This window comes from Gallinula chloropus, assembly GCF_964237585.1.
Source record: "Gallinula chloropus genome assembly, chromosome: 28".
NCBI classification, from domain to species: Eukaryota; Metazoa; Chordata; class Aves; order Gruiformes; family Rallidae; genus Gallinula; species Gallinula chloropus.
The window spans coordinates 2,764,576-2,785,470 of record NC_140113.1 but is presented as its reverse complement, the minus strand read 5'-3'; the positions used below and the strand labels follow the sequence as shown (position 1 = coordinate 2,785,470).

General features: G+C 61.0%; 1 protein-coding gene across 1 annotated transcript; it reads right to left on the bottom strand.

Moving 5' to 3' along the window:
• Positions 1 to 1,428: 1,428 nt before the first annotated feature.
• LOC311201943 (nuclear receptor ROR-beta-like) lies at positions 1,429 to 13,581 on the bottom strand. The gene is made up of 10 exons (XM_084276435.1): positions 13,459 to 13,581; positions 6,087 to 6,172; positions 5,850 to 5,991; positions 5,085 to 5,498; positions 4,604 to 4,725; positions 4,160 to 4,292; positions 2,815 to 2,922; positions 2,341 to 2,451; positions 1,876 to 1,988; positions 1,429 to 1,615 (listed from the first exon to the last, which is right to left on the bottom strand). The coding sequence occupies exons 1-10, from the start codon at positions 13,463 to 13,465 to the stop codon at positions 1,454 to 1,456; spliced, it is 1,398 nt and encodes a 465-aa protein (XP_084132561.1). The 5' UTR covers positions 13,466 to 13,581; the 3' UTR covers positions 1,429 to 1,453.
• Positions 13,582 to 20,895: the final 7,314 nt, after the last annotated feature.

Genomic DNA, 20,895 nt, shown 5'->3' with positions numbered 1-20,895 from the left:
TGGGGGAGGAGCAGGAATAGGGGACAGAAAAAACATCTGCAGAGCCTGGGCAGTGAGTCCCTCAAGTGGCCCAGCCAGCTACAGGCAATTGCAGCATCATCCCCAAAGTCCATCCCTTCTTCTCCTTCTGGGTCTCCCAAGCTTGGGGCAGCAGGTCTTGACCACACTGCAGCTTCCTGGGGAAGGAATTTCACTTCCCCTTGACTCCTATGAGCAGCTTCCCTCCCTAAAAAGCTCTCAGGTCCTGCTAAATAGAGAACAACCCCCCCAGAATAACAGTTCTAAAGAGCTCCTTGGGGGGAAAAGCCTGGGTCTGACTCAACCTGCAACAGCAGCCAGGGCTGTGCTCCCAGAGGTCCCCATGTGGGAACTGGGGACCTGGCTGTGGGCTGGGTGGAGAAAAGGCCACGAGACCTTCCCTGGATGCCACGGGACAGAGTTCTACTGATCTCTGTAAGACAGCTACATGTGGCAGCCAGCACCCAAAGATCCCCTGCTTGTGATGCCGTGGGGACAGGCACGAGCCCGGCCCCCACACCCACACCTGCGGCTGCCCCTGGGGTGCAGCAGCTGGGAGCTGGGATTTGGCCACAGTCTCAAGGGCAAAGCCCCTCTTCGGAAAGAGCTCAGGATGTGGGAAGGTGGCACAAGGCAGGTGGACCTGCTGAATCAGCTCCAAAAAGCCAGGGAGTTGGCCAGGCCTTTGGGGAAACACCGTGACAGAGGGCACAGAGACCCTGGCAAGCTTTTCTCCCACCACTCTGGGCATCCTTTCCCTTGAACCAGCCTCCTCCAGGCAAAACCCTGTGCTGAATCCGCCCCTGGCTACAGCCAGGTCATTCTTGGATGAGCTCCAGAGGTCAGCCCATATCCCATGGGAGGAATAAAGCAAAGGCTCTGCCTTCACCCTCTCCTCAGGTGCAGCTGGGAGCCCAAAGCTGCCCCCATGGACCTGGCTCAGCCCTATCTGGTCAAGTCTGCAGTGCCCCTTCTTCTTCATCCCATGCCTTGCATTTGGGTAAAAACAGGGGACAAAAAAAAGAAATAATAATTAAAAAAAGAATTAAAAGTCAGGGGTGGAGAGTGCAGCCAGGATGGCGGGAAGGGCCGTGCCGCAAGAGCAGCGGCATGTGCGTGGTGTGCGCTCCCCTGGGTCCGTGCACTGCAGGGAGGAGTCGGTCCCTTACCACTGCCAGGAGCATCTCCTCTCCCAAGCAGGGATTTCACATTCATTTCACTGGTATGGCAAAGTCCATTTGATTTTTCCTTCAAGGTGCTTTACATTCAAGAGCTATTGCAATCCACAGCGAGGAAACGGGGCCAGGGAGATACCCCAGCCCCCCAGATTCTCTTGAGTTTGATTATTTGATTTAAATAAACTGCCCCAAACCTCTGAGGTTTAAGTTCATCCTCCAACTTTGGGGAACTCGAAGGGGTCCAGCAGCTCCTGGCCTTAGCTCTCCCGTGGGTCACTGTACTGAAGCTCAGAGTTGAAGACTTCCTTGTACAGGGGTGGGAAGTTCATGGCGGTCTCTGGGTGCAGGAGACGGAAAAATTCCAGCTTGTCCAAGTGCAGGTTGCAAATGGTTTTCATCAAGGGCAGCTTGGAAACCATCTGCAGGGAAAGAAGACGGAGCTGGGGACCACTGGGGACTACCGGTGTCTTCACCAGCATCCTTCAGTGCTGCTGTTCCCTCTCCCTTGGGGACAAGGGGCTGGGTTTGGGGACTGCTGGCTCTGCCTGATGCTGGGGGCACCAGTGGACACCCTCCAAATAAACCACCCATGCACAGTGAACAAGCTCCAGCAGTGTCACATCCACCCATTCAGACGTGTCCCCATGCCCTGGCTGGGCTCCCCATGCCACACCTCTACCTTCGAGAGCTTGTCCTCAGCGGAGTGTTTCTTCTGGATCTCGTGCTGCAGGGCCACGTAGATCTTGTCCTGGAGCTTCTGCACCTTCTTGGACTCCATCAGCCATGGGCGATCTGTGGGAGGTGGCCAGTGGCCAGGTCAGCACCTTTTTCCCTGGCAGAGTGTGGTGGGCTCTTGGCTCCTCTAACCCTCCCTGTTCTCCATGATGGTTTTGGGGATGGTGGCATGGCCAGGCAGCCACTCCCCACCCTGGTACAGGGGACACGGCTCCTCCCCTCACTGAGGAGTTTTTTCAGCTGCATTTTCAGCTGCATTCCCACCCCCCCCCCCCCCCCCCCCCCACACACCCCATTTCCTTTCTCAGCAATAATTAAATCATCCACTGAGGAAGCACTGCTGAGATTTAGGGGGTCAGCTCTCCCCACCTCCCCAGCTGATCCTGACTACAGTGTGTCCCCCCCTTACCTGGGGAGAGCAGGACAGCAGCAGTGAAGAGGGCAAGCTCCTCATCCGAGAGCTGCAGGCGGCACAGGGTTCTGCCCAGCTCGAAGACAGCGCCGATGAGGTCATCACAGCCTGCCAGGGCAGACAGTGGGGGCAGAGTGAGGTGTCCCAGCTCCAAGCTGCCCAGCAGCTCCCCACACTCCCACCCCACAGCCCACCCCCAAGGCTCAGGAAAGCTTTCAGAGGTGAGCTGGGCGATGGGGGTCTCCCTAGCAGAGGACACGTGGTGTCGCTGAGCTTCAGGCTGTGATGGAAAGCAGGTTCTGACTGTGATCAACCCCATCCCAAGAGGAACGCAGGGGAGTCCCACCCCCTCCTGTCCCCACCCTGGGGGTTGAAAGCCCAGCCCCAGAGATGCTGCATTTCACCCGGCTGCAAACCCAGCGCCTGGAAAAGAGCCCTGGGAGAGGAGAGGGGAGGTGAAGCGGCTCTTACCCAGCGCCTTGAACATCTGCATGCTGCCAAACTTCCCCTCGAAGAGCACGGTGTTGTTCAAGGGGTTGAACGCGCGGATCATGCGGATTAGGAGCACCTCCAGGCAACCTGACATAGGCAGAGAGAGCGCGGACAAGGGCAGGGCAGGGCAGGGGGTTTTCCATCATCCCAGGACCAGATGTAAGAAAGAGGAAAGCCCCCAGTGCAAGTTTAAAGTCCAGATTGGTCATTCCCAAGAGCAGAATGGTTATTCCAATAAATGCAGTTTGGGTTTTGGGGGTTTGGTGGTTGTTGGTTGGGTTGGTTTTTTTTAAGGTTTCCAATTGTAACCACAATTCAAAGGTAAATATCAGCCAGGCAGTCACAGCCGGACACCCGGATCGATCGAGGTCATGGTGGAGCACCAAGAGAGGAGAGGGGGGAAAAGAAAACAAATGAAAAGAAAATGGAAGGAAGAAATGAAAGAATGGGTTAAAACTGGAACGGGCTGCCCAGAGAGCTGGTGGGTGCCCTGTCCCTGGAGGTGTTCAAGGTCAGGTTGGATGGGGCCCTGGGCAACCTTGTGTAGCTCCAGGCCTGGAGGTTGGTGTCCCTGCCTGTGGCAGGGGGTTGGAGCTCTGTGATCCTTGGGGTCCTTTCCAAGCCAGACCAGGCTGTGACTCTGCAAACTCCAGCATGTTGAGCACAGCCAGGTCTGGCTTCAAGGTACAGCACCCTGTGGGATGCTGGCATACATCCCCTCTGTGGGGTGAGGCTCATAGCTCCCCAGCCCTGAAAGTTTAGACAGTGTGTGGCTTTTCCACCTTTTTTTTTGGCATTTTGGGGCTTTTGCTCCCTGGCCTGTGCACAGCATCACTGGCTAAGCCAGATGAAGGGGTGGGGGACACGGGTGTGCGCTGCCATCATCCTCTTCTTCCCAGTCTCTTGCTGGGGAAAGGATTGGGCTCTTCTTCTCTGGGGGTTTGGCCACCCGTTTCCTGGGGAGAACCCCACCGTGCTTGTTTCCATCCCAGTTTCTGACTAAGGTTTGGTTGAGGGTGACCATGGAGGAAAGCCTTTGCCTGGGGCAGGTGCTCCCCACACCCTGGTCCACACCATCGCCTGGAACATGACCTTAAACTCCTTCCAGCCTGGTACCTGCTCCCCAAGAACTCATGTTGAGCCTGGGGCAGGGTGGGGGAGTAAGTGGGGCAGCGAGGGAGGGGAGATCCAGAAAGGAAAGCACTAGTCAAGAGAGAAGATGGGATACACCTTCAGCACCACAACTGCTGCTTGGGAGAGGCACTGGGGACACAAGGGGGGCAGCAGGGATGCGAGGGGGGGTAGCAGGGTCCCCCACTCTTACCGGCTTTCAGGAGGATGATCTGGTCGTTCTGGCAGAGCTCCATGAAGCCATCGATGCGCTTGGCGAACTCCACCACGTACTGGATGGCGTTGGAGATCTGCAGCGCACACTGCTGCCACATGGCCTCACAGCTCTGCCAGCACAGCAGGGACGTCCCTCAGGGCCTGCAGCCACCCCATCCCTCTGGCTCCGCCATCCCCATCCCCTGCTCCAACTGCATGGGGCAGGGAAGGGCCCCAGGTGCCACACCGCCCATGGGAATGTGCCACCCACATCCCCCCAAGCTGGGCTTTTGCAGCTCCCAAAGCACCAGAAAACCCCCCTGCCTTCATCCTCCTCGCCTTCCTCAGCGCAGCACCCGGGGGACAGCTGTGGCCCTTGCCAAGGGCTGCTGTGGCTCTGGGCATGGTGGGGAGCTGGGGTGGCTGTGGCTGTGGCACTCACCTTGCTCTGTAAGGCCCGGACCTCCTCAGGGGAGTAGAGGCTCCATGCCAGGCGCTTGAGCTCCTCTGTCGTGTACTGGCAGGTCTCCAGGTGTGACTTCACCACATTCTGGGCCACCCGGTCTGTGAGGCAAGAGCAATGGGAGGTGAGTCCTGGGGACCACCCACCCCCCAACCTCCCCCCATCCCCATCCCATCCCCTCCCAGCTGTCCTGGGGGTCTGCTGTGGCAGAGGGGCTCACACACAATGTCACAAGGATCTGAGGACAGATGTGTGTCGGGTGCCATCTGAGAAATGCCCTGCACAACCTCAGGTGTGCTGAGCTCCATCAGTCCTCAGCCTGGAGCAGGATCAGGGCTTGGGGCTGGGTTGGACTCTCACTGTGAGCGTGCCCAGCGCTGTGTGGTCACCCAGCTCTGCACCACATCCCATCCCTGGGGCTGCAGGCCCAGCATTGCACTGGGACCACAGCAGCGCTCACCGATCTCAAGCATGGAGATATCAGCAGCCAACTGGCCGCCCTCCAGCGCGCCGTGCGCAAACAGGGCCGGCTCCAGCATCAGCTCATAGATGGACTCCTGTTTGATGAGCGTGGCATCAGCCACATCCAGGCTGGACTGGTCAGGAGAGGGCTGTGCAGAGGCGAGCAGGTCGAGGTTGTAGTAGGTGCTGCTGCCATCGGGAGTGAGGGGGAAGTCGAAGAGGAGCCCGTCCGACAGCGTGGAGATGTCGTCCAGGTCCGAGAGCCCACTGCTGACACTGGTGGTGTAGATGCGGCTCAGGGGCTCGGGCTCATCCTTGGTGCCACCACTCTGCTCCTGGCTCTGCTGGTGCTTCTGCACCTCAGCATAGAGGCTGTCCCGCTGCTTCTTCGACATGCGGCCGAACTTCACCGCTGCCCAGGAAGGAGAGGGTGGACAGGTCAGGGCAGCTTTGCCCCGCACAGCAGCAGCCACAACCACCTGCCTGCACTGGGGAGGGTCCTGGTTCCCAGGGGAGCGCATGGTTTGGGGGTGTATGAGCTCTGAGCGGGGCAGGACCCCATCAGATGCACCCTCCTGTCTCAGACCAACCCTGGGTTAGAACCGATTTCAATTTCCCCCATGGAAAAAGCAAAAGCATTTCTTGCTCCCCAAACCCCTCCTTGTCCTGGGCTGAGCCACTCTGGCAGAGCCACTCTGGCCCCAAAGCCCAGCTCACTCTGAGGAGGATGGGACAGGCTCTGGGGACCCTGGCCACGACTCACCATCGCGGGACATGCCCAGCGCCAGGCATTTCTGCAGGCGGCAGTGCTGGCAGCGGTTGCGGTTGGTGCGGTCGATCAGGCAGTTCCTCTGCCTGGAGCAGGAGTAGCTGGCGTTGTTCTGCTGGCTCCTCCGAAAAAACCCCTGCGTGGGACAGGGAAGTGTTGGGAAGGTGCCAGTGGGATGCCAGTCCCCACAGCCACCCACCCATCTCCCATCCCGGGCATCGCCGGGCTCACCTTGCAGCCTTCGCAGGTGATAACGCCATAGTGGATCCCTGAGGACTTGTCTCCGCAGATCTTGCATGGGATCACTTCGATTTGGGCTGCAGCAGAGGGGAAGAAGGGGGCAAACCATGGCAGTTAGTCCCTCCAAGACAGATGCAGCCCTGCTTGGCAGCTGAGGAAACTGAGGCACAAGATCTGGACCCTGCTGGCAGCTCAGCCCTTCCCACGGACCCCCATGAGGATGCCCGTGCCTCAGAGAGGACCCCTAAACGGTCCCAAAAGTATCCCCATCCCCTCCAGCACCAAGACCCAGGTTGAGAAGCCCATGAGCAAGGAGTACAGCATGTCTGTGTGCCAGCCTGCCCAGGATCCCTTGTTTTGCCGCTGGTATGTGCATTCTGCGGACACACCACAGACAGGGACATGCTCTGCACCAGGACCATCCCTGCCACTGCAGCCACGGATGCTCTCCTGCCGGGGGTCTGGCCCAAAAAACAGAGTCCAGGGGGCCCCAGCCCCCCCTCAGCAGCTCCTTAGAAAGCCCAGGACTGATATAGCCATCGCTGGCTCAAGGCCCCAGCCCTCTTCCCCCCACAAATCCGCTTCCCTCCCTGCTTCTGCTTCGCTGGCACTGAGCTGCTAATAGGCTTCGTCCTCCTCATTTTCCAGCTGCCCCAGATCTGGGCTGGCTCTGCCTGCCCAGCGCACGCTGGAGGGGGGGACATAGGGCACCCCTGGGACTCGTACGTGCCTCCCAGCATCTCTACACCCTCTAATCCCTGCTCAAGCCCCCATGTCCCCCGGCCAGGCTCAGCCTGGCATCGTTCTCAAGGGTGCTCTGCAGCAGCCACTGCGCCAAAATAACCCCCACAGCCAGATTATGGTTATTTCAGATCTGCTGGGCCTGTGCAAATCCCCAGCTCAGGTAATTCCCTTCTGCCTTTCTTCTCCCCTGAGAGCAACTGGTTCTGGGCAAGGGACACATTTTGTGGGTGCAGCCAGCAGGGCCTTGGCCACCTCTGCAGGTACCAGCCCCGGCACCCAGAGAATGGGGCAGGGGTCCCTCACTGCTGTGGGGGAGGCTGGAGCAGTATGAGCCACGGCTGCCATTGGTCCCCCGGGATGCTCTTCGTGTGCCCCCTTGGGGCAGATTTGCTTCCAGCTACACAGGGGAAGGACTTAGCCCAAGTTGGGGTGCATGCGTCAGGAGAGATGCTCCCCTCCATCCATTGACTCTCCACTCAGCTCCCACCACAAGTGCAGCAGGCAATTTTGGGGCTCACCACCCCCTTCCCAGGGCTGCAGAGCTGGGCTTGCCCTAGGACTGTGCCACCATCTCCCTCTAACCCCAGGGGGCACATCCCACCCCTGCCCTCCCTATATATGCCCACACCTCTGCTCTGTCTCTGGCCCTGGGCAGGGCATCCTCCAGTCCCAGCCCCCCAGCCCTGCACTGGCACCACAGCCCTGGAGTCACCCCTTTGGCAGGGGCCAGAGCACCAGCAAGGTGATGTGCCAGCACCCCTCTCTCATCTGTGGGCTCCACCAACCAAAGACACCCCCAATTCCCCATCTCCCACTGCCGCCTTTGCCCGTGCTGACATAGAGGGGTGCGACCCACGAGTCACAGAGCTGCCCACCCTGCCCCCGAATCTTGTCCCTGTTCCCAGGCAGGAACAGGGAGACAGGGGCAGAGGTGGTGGCACCGTGAGGGGCACAGGGAGGCCGTGCCGCCCCCGGCAGGAAGTGGCATGGGTTCGTTATGCAAGGTAATTGCAGCCGCCGGGAGCGCCGGGTGATGCATCGCTGTGGCACCACGCCCTCACGCCCGCAGCCGATACTCCCGGCCCCCCGCAATTACCGGCACCACACGCCTGGCACAACAGCCGGGCCGGGCACAACAGCCCTCACACCTGCCAGCACCCACCGAGCAGAGCCCAAGGGTGCCCCTCTGCTCACCCCAAAAGCCATTCACCAGCTCCTGATGGTGCTGGGGGGCGTGTGGGATGCTGACAGCCAAATCCTGCTCCCACAGCCCCCTGTGAAACCCCCACAGCCCCCCGTGAAATCCCCACAGCCCCCCGTGAAACCCCCACAGCCGGCATGGGCAGACCTAAGGGTACGTGGGGACAGCGCTCTCCTGGCTCCCCTGGAGCTGGTTGTCAACCCCCAGTGCCACAGAGGAGAAGCCCTGACTGCTCACCGTGTGCCTGCAGCCTCTTGGGGCTCTAATTAGCATCCTGCTAATTACACGACTGTGCCCACAGCCGGCACCTGACCTGAGACATTCGCCCCAAATAACTGACGTGGAGATACGGCTGTAACCCCAGCGCGATGGCAATTACAGCCCAGAACAGTGGTTAATTGCTGCTCTGTTTGCAAGCCCTGGCTGAATCACCATGCCGGCTCCCTCAGCATCCCCTCATGCTGTGGCCACATCCCCCCCCCCCACTCCAGGACCACCCCAACAGCCACACGTTCCCCTGGGGCAAACCAAGCAGGGTGGGGAGAGACGGGGGTGCTGGTGGGGTAGCTACAGCAGCACCCCCCATATTCCCCAAATCCCACCACGATCACGGGAAACATTGCAACAGACCCCACACCCCTCAGCAGGGCTCCCCCCATCCTCCCTCTGCTGTGCCTCAGTTTCCACATCGGAGCTCAGGGCTCCTCCTCCTCCCACCACAACCCTGAGAGCAGCAGCCACACCGCACAAAAAGAAAGAGCTTTACTTAGGTGGGAACAAACCCCTGGGGAGGCAGGGGGGGTGCAGTTTGGAGAGGTGACAGGGACACAACAGGCAGTGAAACTCCCCCCAAGGACCAGCAGGGCTGAACTATTGGGGCAGGGGAAAAGAAAAAGGGTTTTAAACCCCCTAATAATAACAACAATCTCCAGCCGGCAATTAAATTGTCCCGGCTGCGGTATTTGCTCTCCTCCCACTGTAAATACTTCTTGCCCAACTCCCGGCCTGCTGCCACCGGCCAGCCCTTATGTAAGCGGCACCGTGGCACCGGCCAGCCACGGGCTCGGCCACGGCAGCAAATTGGCCCCGGCCCGGTGGCTGCACATGGCCCCGCGGCTGGAGCCATCCTGTCCCACTGACACACTTTCTGCCCGTGGCCCCACGCGCTTGTGTAACGCCGCTACTACCGTTAACCCTTCCGGCAGCCACGGCCGCGCCCCGGCGGCCTGCTGCCCCGTCGGGCCTCCTCGGGGCAGTACCTCAGGGCTGCTGCTTGGGGACACACACACTCCCTGCCCCCTGAGTTCTCTCGCCATGGAGAACGTGGCTCCATCCTGTGTGGTCCCCCAGGGCCCAAATCCCCTGCTATCCCCCCAGCTCAAGGGTGTGTCACACACCCCCCCCCCTACCCCCAGCCCAGCACAGGCAGGTGGGTCTGGCAGTGTCAGCAGAGGCAGGGCCACCCTCCCTGGAGCAAGACTCAGCCTTCTTCCCCCTCCCACCACCACATTTCCTCTGCCCCAAGGGGGGTGCATCCCTTTTGCACCCTAAAACAAGGCAGACCCCACAGGGTCCAGCCATGGGGTCTCCACCCTCCCTCTGTAGCATGGGGGGGGAGGGGGGGTCACAGGTGTCCCCATCTTCCTCTTCCTCTCCTCCCATTGCCCAGCTGTATCTTCTCCCTGCTGGGCGGGAATCACCCCAAACCCCTCAGCACTCCACTGAGCCCCAGGACCTGCTGCAATCCTGCTCCTACCAGGGGCTTTTTGGAGCTGCCCACTCCCCATCCAGCTCAGGAGAGCTGGGTGTGCCTGGCCAAGAGGCTGCTGGGGTGGGGAGAGAGCACCAGCAGGTCTCTGCAAAGCCCTCAGTGCAGACCTTCCCCCCACCAGGGTGAGCCCACACATCCTCCAACCCACAGGGCTGGGGTCAGGATGCAGCCACCCCCTTCCTTGGATGAGCCATGGGAGCAAACCCACCCCTGGGACCCAGGGGATTGGGAGGAAAGTCATCCCAGCTCCAAACGTGAGGGTCCCTGCCCCTGTGACCATCCATACCCCAAACCCCCCCCTCTGGCTGCTGGGGTGAGGGCTCTGGCAGCCAGTTTCCCCAGTGCCCTGGCTCATTACCCAGCAAACCCGCTGGGAAAGTAGGTCTGTGCCCCATCCCGCTGCCACAATCGATGCTGCAAGATGGGCACCTCCGGTAATTAGCAGCAGCCCCGCAGCCCCCCCTCACCTCCCCAGCTCGGGCACAGGGATGCTCTGCCACCACCATCCACCCCATCCTCTCCCCTCCAGCTCAGCATCCCCCCAGAGCAGGGGGCTAAGGATGGGTCCAGGCTGCAGCTCTGCTTCCTTTTTCCCTGCTGAAACCTCCAAGCCCAGGACCCAGCGGCATCGCTCCCTCCGGGAGCCGCCACGCTTCCCCACAGCAATTAGGAGCTGCCACTGTATTTTGGGATGGCAGCCACAGGGTGGGTGCCAGAGAAGGGATAAATAAGTAAATAAAAGGAACAATCACCTCTTTACACCTGCTGCTGGTTTTGCTTTTAAACAGCAGTACAGCCCCCTGGGGTCCCCCAGCATCCCAGCTTGTTGGCTGTCACAGCTGACAAATCCCATCCTCTACCTGTGCACCCCATGGGTAACCCCACAGGGGCTGGGGCAGTTTGCAGCACGCAGCCAGCACAGCCCCAGTGTGATGTTCACACCACCAGCTCCCAGTCACAGGGGCACCAGGGCCATGGGGGCAATAAGGAAAATTTAAATTACGCAACCCCGTCCCAGCGCCGGGCGGCGATGCTGGAGGTGGGAACTGGTTTCTCAATTGATTGGCAGAGATTTCCTGGAAACTTCAGGCCAGAATGGGCCTCAGCTGCTCTCCCCCCACCCCCAGGATGACACATGGCTACCTTTGCCCACACCTACACAGCTGGTGGCTTCGCAGCCGCCCCAATCCCCAGCAAAGGGGCTGATTTTTCCCCCATCCCGTGGTGCTGCACATGTCCCCAGCTTGGAAATCCTAAAGAGCAGCAACCATTCACCCAGAGCAGCGCTGGGCAGAAGGGCAAGCAATGCAACTCCCCCAGAGCCACCCAGCTCCTGCTGCTCTGGTTCACCAGCTCCTGTGCCACGCGGCACCAGTCCAAGGCCAGCCCCGCCGGCGCGGGACACAGCCCTTTGCACTTTGGCTGGTGCACCAGGGTGGCAAAGGTGCGGCAGTGGGGAGGGGGACCTGCCATCCGCCTGGGGTGGGGAAAAACTGGGCTGGGGCAGGAGGCCACCCCCGGCCCCGCAGCTAAATCGGGTGGGAATTATCTCCACGGGGCTAAATAAAGGCAGGGAGAGCTGGTGCGCTCGCCACATCCAATAAAGCCGGTGTGATTTAGCCATTAGCAGCCCTTTAAATAGCCGCTGCCGAGTTCAAAGTTAAACGTGACGGGGAGGAGGGACGGGCAGGACTGGCAGGGGACTGGCACGGCTATAGGGTTAACCCCCTGCCACCTGCAGGGACGGGGACCAGCTTTTGCCCATCGCTTCGTTCTCCCCTTCCAGGTGCTGCTGCTCCTGGGGGTTATCAGGGTCAAGGACCCCCAAATCCTAGCTGGATCCCTCAATACCCCACAGCTACCGGTGACCACCTTTCTCCCCCAGCCTTATTTCAGGAGGCAAAGACCACAAACACCCATCTCCATCCCGCAGTACCCAGGTTGGGGTACAGTCGTCGTGCGGCGGGGCGGAACGGGTGCCGGGCATCTTTGCCCTCACCAGTGTGCGCACGCTGCCTAAACGGGCAGGGAAGCTCCTCCTCCGCCCTCTCTGATTTTTCCAATGACAGATCTAGGTCACTAGGACAAGTCGGAAAGGCTGCCGAGCCATCGCACGCTCCTCGCCACGCCGCTTGCAAAACAAGAGAGCAGGAGGGCTGGAAACCCTATAGGATTATACAAGGCAAAGCCTCTCACCCAGCCCCGGCGCAGGGACGGAGCGGAGCGAAGAGCCACAGTGGCCCTTGGGGAACAGGGCAGAGCAGAGGCAGTTTTGAGGGAAGAAAACAGAAATCAACCCGATTTGGCATGGCTTGGGCTTTGACAAGAGATGGGGACCCTGCACTGGGTGGGACTGGGGGGGGAAAACGCCCAATGGGGGAAAATGATGTGATTTGGGGGGAGAGCAACTTAATTAATTAGGGCCAGCACACAGTAGGGGTGGGGGGAAAGGGGGAAGGAAGGAAGGAGAAATATTTTTTTAAAAAGGAAAAGTTTGCCCAGCTGCTAATTAAACTGAGTGCTGGCTGTGCAAGCGCTACGTTAAGAGCCAGGCGGTGTTATTAATTAGGTGGGTGTTAAAGCTTCCCTCTGCACGAATAAAGGTGCAATCCCGGGATGTCACGGGGCAGGAAGGGGACACAGGGGGGCTCACCTTGCCCTCACCCAGTCCCACCGTTACACAAGAGAGCAGCGGCCAGGAGGGAGGAGAACTGATTTGAGGAGCTGGAAGAGGTGCAGGCGGGTAGGGACAGCCAAAAATACACCTGAGCCCTGCACCCAAAAAACACACGCACCCAGAAAGCACACCTCAAGAGGTGCAGGAGCAGGTCCCCATTGGGGAGAAGGGCTCGGGCACAGCAGGCAGCGATGGGAAACTGTTTTCAAGGGGGGTAAAAATCCTACCCCACAACGCCAGGTGCCAGCTGTGTTCCCAGCAGCTCAGTCGGGAACAGGCACTGGGAGAGCTGGGTCCAGCCGCTGCTGCGTCACAGCCATCGGGCCCCAGTGAATTGTCCCACCGGAGCCTTCCTCCCTCCATCCTCCTCCTCCCAACTGCCGCCTTCGCAAAGGGTGGGGGTGTGTGTGTGGGGTCGTGTGTGTGAAAAGTGGGAATCGCCTTTAATAACGGGTAAGACCAGGCAGGTGTTGGCAGGACCCAACACCTCCCCTGGGGAAGGGGCACCCGAAAGTCTGGCTGGTCACTCGCTCGTCCCCGCGGGAGTTTCCCCCCAGCCCCAAACTGCTGCGGGGAGGGGAAAAAGGGGGAAAACCCCCCCTCCCCCCAATAAATCCAGCCCTGGTGGGAGCAACATGTTGAAGAGGAGATTAAGGGGTTTAGTGCGAGGAAAAGCTTAAGAGCGGGTCTAAGCCGGCGCCGGAAAGCGAAGCAAAACAAACAAGAATTTTATTCCCGCGGAAGGGGGGAGCTGGAGACGGACAGACGGACGGACCGACACCGGCGGGGCGGGGCGAGCCCCCCCGCGCCCCGTGGCCGGGCCGATGCCGGGTCCCCCCCGCGTCCCTCCACCGGGTACAACTTTTGCCGCTGTCCGCCCCCCAACCCCCGCGGCCGGGCGATCCCCGCCCCCCCCTCGCCCCGTTCCCCCTCCTCATACCTCCCCCTATTCCCCCCCCCAAGAACTCACCTCGCATCGTGGCCGGGGGCGGTCAGGACCGCGCCGGGGGGCGCATGGGGCGGCGCGGGGGTCCCTGCGGCGGAGCGCGGCGGGGCGGGGAGCGGCAGCACCGGGAAGCACCGGGCGGCACCGGGCGGCTCTGGCACCTGCCCCTCCGCGGCGCCGCTGACCCACTTCTGCCCGAGCATGCGGCCGTTCACATGACGAGCCCGCCCCGCCCCGCCTCCCCAAATCGGTTTCACTTCCAGCCCCACCTCCTGCCTTTCCTCCTCCTCCTCCTCCTCCTCGCCCTCCTCCTCCTCCTCCATCATCATCATCTCCATCCTCACCGCTCCCGCCGGTGCTCGGCGCTGCACATGGGCGCTGGGCTGGGGGTGCCCGGGGGCTGCTCGACCCCCGTGCCGAGGGCTCTTGGCGGCTCTGGCAGCTGGGTGCTCGGCGCTGCACCCCCCGGGTGCTGCCCGCCCATGGGAGGGCCATGCCGGTGCCCGTCCTGTCCCGGCTCGCCCAGGCACGGGGCCGGCTCCGTGTCCCACTGAATCACCGCACCTCCTTGCTTCACCCCATTCCCCGTGGGGCCACGCCGCCGCCCTCCTCCCCCCGCCCCGACAGCGTGCCCCGTTTTGCAGAGGGAGCCTGGCACCCCCTGGCAGGATGGGGGAGGAGGGGCCCTGGGGAAAGGTGCAGACCCCCAGCGATGAGGGGATGGGGGAAGATGGAGACCCCCCCAGCGTGTCCCTATACCCCGGTGCAGGTGACAGTGTGAGGGGATGTCCCGGCTGGCAGATCTGCAGTTTGGGAAGTGCATGGGGGAAACAGCAGGAAGCCTTGGAGGTGGCAGGGAGTCATTTCCACCCCATCCTGGGGCCATATCCTGGGTAACAGGGTGCTGTGGCATTGGTGCAGAGCAGTGCTGCCTTTGGAACCTGCAACGAGACCTCACGGTGCAGCAGCAGACATGTCGGGGTAGGGCAGAGTCCCCAACAACTGGGGTCAGCAGGATAACTCTTACCCCAGGTCACCAGAGTCCCCACAGTGCCACAGCACAGGGGTGGATGCAGTTGGTCCATATCACAGCTGGGCCAGGGCTCAGGGTGCTCAGCAGTGCCCAGGGGTGCCTGTGGATGGTGGCACTGACCTGCTGTGCACTGAGATGGCATCTCCCAGGGACACGAGCATGGAGATGGCATCCGCCACAGGCACGGATGTGGCACCAGGACCATGGGCATGGTCACTACATCAGCCACGGGTGTGAAGGTGGCATCCATCATGGGCAGCAGATGCAGCCCCCACCACTGTCACACACGTGGCATCCCTGCCTCCTCCCCAGACTCTGGGCTCTTCAGGGGGTACCACAGCCCCCAAACCCTTAAATTAAACCACACTGGTATGGCTGAAGAACATGACTTCACCCTGTGTCCATCCATCCCAAAGCCCAGGGCTGAGCCGGGACACAGGGATACCGCCAGGCTGGTGGCAGAGGGTCTTTCCTCACCCTACTCCTGTCACCATCCCCCTGCAGCATCACGAGCGGGTGCTGGTGGGAGACAGACAGCGGGGCTGAGCCGCGGTGGCACTTCGTGTGCTCCCACCCGTGTGCCGAGTTCCTGCCGCGCTCTGCTGCGGCACGGGAGAGGCTGCCGGGAGAGGGGGGGATGCGGGTGGCCAGGTAGGGGCCAGAGGGGTGCAGGGTGGGGGGTGTTGGAGGGGGCTGAGCAGGCCTGCCGTGCTCCACTGCCGCTGTCTGACAGGATTTTGCTGATGGCGATGGGATCGGGTTCGCTACTCTCGGGTTCATCCCTTCCTCCTGCCTTTCCTCCCTCCTCCCTGCCAGGCTCCGCATGGATGGGCAGGCAGACAGGATGCTGGGCGACGTCTTGCCTTGGTCTTCACTGCCTCCGCTTCCAGCGGGGTTTCTTACAGCCACAGCCCCTGCAATCCCACCCCAGCCCCTGCAATCCCACCCCAGCACACGTTTCAGCTCGGGGGCAGCCCCTGTGCCGGCAGCATGCGGGGAGCCAAGCCGCTGCCCGTTCCCTGGAGGTCACAGGCACTGCCTGAAGGAGGTCAGCCTCATTAGCCCCAGATGGGGAAACTGAGACCGAGAGCAACACGGTGACTCTTTGGGCCACGCAGGGTCCGGCCCCAGCAGACCTGCCCCTCCCGAAGGGCAGTCGCCTCTCTGTTGGGACAGTTGTGGCCAAATCCCGCCAGAGCAAGAGAGAAGATACTCCCTGGGCGCTGCGGCGCAACCCAAAAGTATGAGGTTATGTAAGTGGCACCACACCTGCCATGAGCAACGCTGGACCCACGCACCCTCTCCCCGGCACCCTCTCCTTAACCCGTGGTGCACGGCAGCCGACCTCCGCTGCCAACAGGCGTTGGTGCAGCTCAGGGAACCTCCTCAGGGAAAAAGAGGGACTTGAGGGAAGGGGGGGTGTCACCCAAATGGGGACGGCCCATTGCAGGTCTGGGACTCAGAGTGGTTTTGGGGCTGCGGGGATGGATGTGGAGAAGGGGAGTCTGCCTCACCCTGCCAACTCGGCTACATTTAAATTGGGGTCCCAACAAAGCCAGAACTGAGGTGGAGCCAATTCGCTGGGGATGACAGTTGAGCCTCTGGCAAAACATTTGCTCCTGAAAGAGGAGTGGCCTCCCCTCCCCTTGCTCAGGGCTGTTTCGGATGTGGCAGCACTGGAGTTCACCCAAACTCCCCCAAAAAACTGTCTCTCCCTCTACAGGCTGTGGTGCAGAGCTTGGTGCTGCTCCAGCAGCCAGCCAGTGCAGGGATGCTGACCCTGAGACCGGCTGGTGCCGTCCCCAGCGATGGGGAAGCAGCAGGACCAGAGAGGCCAGAGCTGCCAAGAGGTACCTGGGTGCTGCTCAGAGCTGGGAAGCTGCATCTGGCTGGGTGATACCAGGGAGCATATCCAGTGGGGATGGGTCACAGGTGACCACAGCAGCCCTGGGTGTCAGCGGTGTGGGTAGGAGACAGACACTGGGAAGGGACAAGAAGCACTAACCCTGCTGCCCTGCCACGGTCCAACCCTTCTCTTTCCCCTCCTCCCTGGCCCAGCTTCATCCCTGACTCTTTGTGGTCAGCACCAGGACAGACTCTGGGGCACTGCCAGCCTGTGGTCGTGTCGAAGCAGCAACCATTGGCACGGGCTCCACCACTGGGATCAGCCCAACTGGTCCCTGGCTGGCCTGGAGGCGAGCAGGAATTCGGGGTGACACCACCGCGCCTTAATCACTGTTTGCTCTTGCCTGTGCCCCACCCAGGGAGAGGGGAATCCTTCTGCTTGCCTAGGCAGCAGCACCCCATCCTGCACCCACAGCCCTTCTCCTGGCCTTGAGACCCCCACCAGGACTGTGCCAGGCTGCCCTGGGCTTGTGCTCACCCTGGCACGGCTGGCAGGCAGAGCTGGCCCCCATGGTGGCTCTGCCACGGGCTCCCTGCTGTGGGCACTGCCAGGTCACTTTGCACCCGTCCAAAAGGCTGACCTGCCCAGCAGCTCATGGGGTGAACCCGCTGCCAGCATCCCCAAAAGTCCTTGGGTGCTGGCACCGGGATGTGCCCTTTGGCAGCCTCCTGGCCCAGCACCCCGGTTGGGGTCCCATCCCCCAGTGCCAGGCTGGGGGTGGGTGCAGGCAGCAGGGATGGGATGGCTGCAGGGGACCCGTGGGCACTTACAGCCACCAAGTCATAACGTGTGTGTGTCCCCCTCAAGTTGTGGGCTTAATGCCATGGACAACCCACACTTGGGGACAGGCTGCAGTGTCACCTTCCTGCCCCAGCCACTGCAGAAGGGCTCTGGTGGTGTGGGACAAGGGTCCCCCAGTGTGACAAACCCCCAGGGATGTGATGGGCCTTTGCCACCCTCACCAACCCCCGCAGCTGGCTGGGTCTGGCATGGTGCTGGGCACGTGGACCTCCGAAGCGATGTGAGTCACGGCCCCACGGCGCTCGTTATGCAAAGGCTGGCACGGGACATGATGTGGGGCCACGGGGAGGGGCTGTGGGGTGGGACCACAGGCTGGGGCTGTGGCGCAGGGTGGGTGCATGGCTGGGCACACCAGGATGGGTGGTGGGTGCAAGGCAGAGCATGGAGAAAGGGGAAGCTGATACGGTGCGTTCCTGGGTGCCACAGCCTGTCCCTGTGGGATGGGACAGTCCAGGGCCCCAGAGCTTCATGGGGGCCAAGGTGGGGAGCGTGGCTGCGTGTAACTGGAGCCCCCAGGCTGGCCTGACCCACTCACGTAATGCCTGCCCAGTGCTTATGCAATAGCTGCTGCATGTGGCTGTAAGGGACATCCAACGCCGCAGCAATTACCCGGCCCTTAATCAGTGGTGATGCAGGATAACGAGGCTAATTGGAGCCGTGGCTGGCAGAGCTGCCGACAGGCCAGAGAAGGGGCATTCGGCCTCACCCTGCACCCCGAGGGGGGGCCCCAGGCAATTAGTGGCTGCTGAGCTTTCGTTAGGGGCTGGGGCATGGAAGGAGCATGGTGGGACAGATCCTGCTGTGCCCCGGGGCAGCAGCTGTGGGTGCCCGTGGGGTGGGACAGGGCATCTCCTTGCTGCCTGGCTGGACCGTGGCATCCCCATCCTCATCCCCCTCTCCATCCCTGTCTCCATCCCCATCCCCATCCCCATCCCTGCGCAGCCGTGGCGCAGCGATGCTCAAAGTAGGTCAGTGGGCCGAGGCGCTGGGCGATGGCGGGCAGCTGCAGCGTCTGCCCTGGGGGGTTCAGTCTGGGGGAGCTCAGCCTCTGCCCCTGGCTGCCCTCAACCCCTGCTGAGCCCATTCACCCTGCTCCAGGTTCCCCAGTCAAAGGGCAAAGGCAGCATCTCCTGGGGCCCCAGGCTGCAGAGCCCTGGCACACCTCATTGCACAAATGATGCCTGTGTAATAGTGCCTGAAGGAGGGTCCTGCCCACCCCCCCGCTGCTCCCAGGAGGTTCAGCCCAGTGGCATGGGGGTGCAGAGGGGCTCCTTGGGCACCTACCCCCTTCTCCCTCCCCCAAGCACTCACCCCTGGCTCAGGCAGCGCTGCCTCTGCTCAGCACCAGCCTGAGCACCACCCGGCGCTGCCGAATCTCCAGCGTAATAATTAGGAGATAAACAGGAGAGAGGAAAGGGGCAGATTTCATATTCCAGCCTGATCCCCCCAGAGACAGATAAAAGCAGAGTGGTGGGACACGAGGGGGCTTTTTTCCCACTTGTTTCTGCTGAATCAAACATTTTTCCTCCTGCTTAGAAGATCCCCCCCGCCCCAACCATTCCCCTGCTCCTGCCTTAATGAGGTTTTGCTGTAAAAGTCTCTGAGCCTCCACCGTGGCCTTGAGTTAATCTCCAGGCACCTTCAAAGCTGAGTTGTTCCTGCACACACACACACCCCCCAACTCCCCACCCCCATCTTTTTGAACTTCCCAGTCACCAAGTTACCAAATTTCATGTGATGCCACTGAATTTCATGTGGTGAATGAGGGGGACCTGGGATGGATGGGGAGACACAAGGGGGACACAGGGAGGACATGGTCCCCAGGGCTGACACAGGGACATGGGATGGGGACTCCCTTGGGGTGTCCCTCCAGGTGGAAGAGCAGTCTGTCTTTGGGAGGAGTTTCCAAACAGGAAATATTTGGGCATGTGTGAGGATCATTTTGCCCCTAAACTCAAATATTTTGGACATATTGCAAAAAAATAAATAGCCCTTGGCTCAGAGAAGAGGTGCCACCACGGTGTGGGGGCTGGTGGCAGGGCAGCACTTGGGGTTCTGCTGCAGGGACCCCCTGCTTCCTGGGGAAGGGGCTGAGGACCTGCTGCAGCCACGTTTGCAGTCACATTTACAGCCTCACACAGTCCTGACCGGCTCCAGACCCTCAATGACATTGGGACAGCACCTGCAGGGTGGTCCTCAAAGCACCCATCCATCCCTGAGGAGCTTCCAGGCATCCTCACCCTTCCCATCACCTGGGTGGGTGCTCAGCTCTACCCACAGCAGGTCCAAAACCTCCAGGAGGGGAGAGGCAGGAGCCACGAGGAGCCAAATTGCTCAAGTGTGGGGTGCTGCACCCTCCTGCCACCCAGTGCCCCCGCTGCCCACCGCACCCATACCTGGGCGTCCCCCTCCAGAGCTGATCTGGAGGCTTTAGAACAAGTTAATCCCAACAATCCCTTAATTCCAGGGACTGAAATAGGAAAGATCAGTAGGTCAGTGGGAAAAGCTCTTGGCCAAAGTTAACATGTTAATGCGGAGGGAGAGAGAGAGAGAGCAGAGGAGGGGAAAGCACCCAGGGAGCTGCCCTGGCTGCTCCTCGTGACCAGGCTCAGGTCACCCCACCGCACCCCAGGGAGCTGCGGCAGGGATGCCGGCAGTGACAGCCCGGGGAGTCTCAGCAGCTCCCGGTCCCCCTGGGTTTGGGGAGGGGAGGGAGATGTTTTTCCTCTTGCGCTCGAACAACCCAACATCCCCGAGACGATTTCGCTGCGGTTTAAATCCCGGCCCCCAGAGGCGAAAGGTGGCGTATTAGCACTCTGCGCTGCTGAGCGGCTCTAATTAGGGCTTGGCAGGCTCCTGCCTCGGCCCCGTAAGCACCTTTTTGGCTGCTGCTCTGGAAAAAGCTGTGCCGGAGGACTTAGCTTTTAATACAGCCAAAGCCCAGGTGAGCCACCCACCGCTGCCTGCAGCTCCCGCCCAGCACCAAACGCACCAGAGCCAGCCCTGGCTGCGGGTCCCAGTCCCGGCTGTGGGTCCCATCCCTGGTTGAGGCTTTGCCAAGTGGCCTCAGGCAGATCCCAGCCCAATCCTGCAGTGCCCATTGCTGGCGCATCCCACTGAGGACCAGCCTGAGGTCTTTCCCTGCATCCCTGGCCACCTCCCCCCTGGGCTGGGCACTTTTGGGCAATAATATCTCTTTGGGAGCAGTTTCCTTAAATCCATCTCTGTTACCACAAGCAGCTTAGCACCAGAAACTCTCTTCCTCTCTGTTCTTTTAATACGATCCCGGCTTAGCAAAGCCCCAGGCTTAGCCACTGCCCCTGCAGTGCAAGTGAGGAGAGGAGAATGAAATCATATGAAAGCAGAAAACAAAGGGCTCTGCTTGGTTTAAGCGCCTGGAAGGGGGGGGTCAGGGTGGCCCAGCCCTGCCTGCTGGTGTCACCTGTAGAGGGGGATGCTTGGCCGGATGGTACAGGGTGCATCTCCTCCGGGATGCCTTGTTTTTATGGGTCAGTGGGTCAGGGATGCTCTGATGCTTTCAGCCATTGCTCCTGCTGCTGGGGACTGGAGGGAGCCCAGCTCGGAGTCTCACTCACCCTACACATGCCCTGAACACTTTGCTGTGCTTTTTTTGGTGGCAAATGTACCCATTTTCCAGAATTTCCCCATCTTGGGCTCTGCTGGAATAGGCTTTTGGAGAACTCAGAGCCCAGCATCACAT

Bases quoted from the DNA above. Each gene is read 5' to 3' on its own strand.
- LOC311201943 (XM_084276435.1), bottom strand. The intron at 5,992-6,086 runs GTGAGCCCGGCG...TGTCCCACGCAG, and splicing joins TCACCTGCGAAGGCTGCAAG to GGGTTTTTTCGGAGGAGCCA. The intron at 2,452-2,814 runs GTAAGAGCCGCT...CTGCCCTGGCAG, and splicing joins GCAGATGTTCAAGGCGCTGG to GCTGTGATGACCTCATCGGC.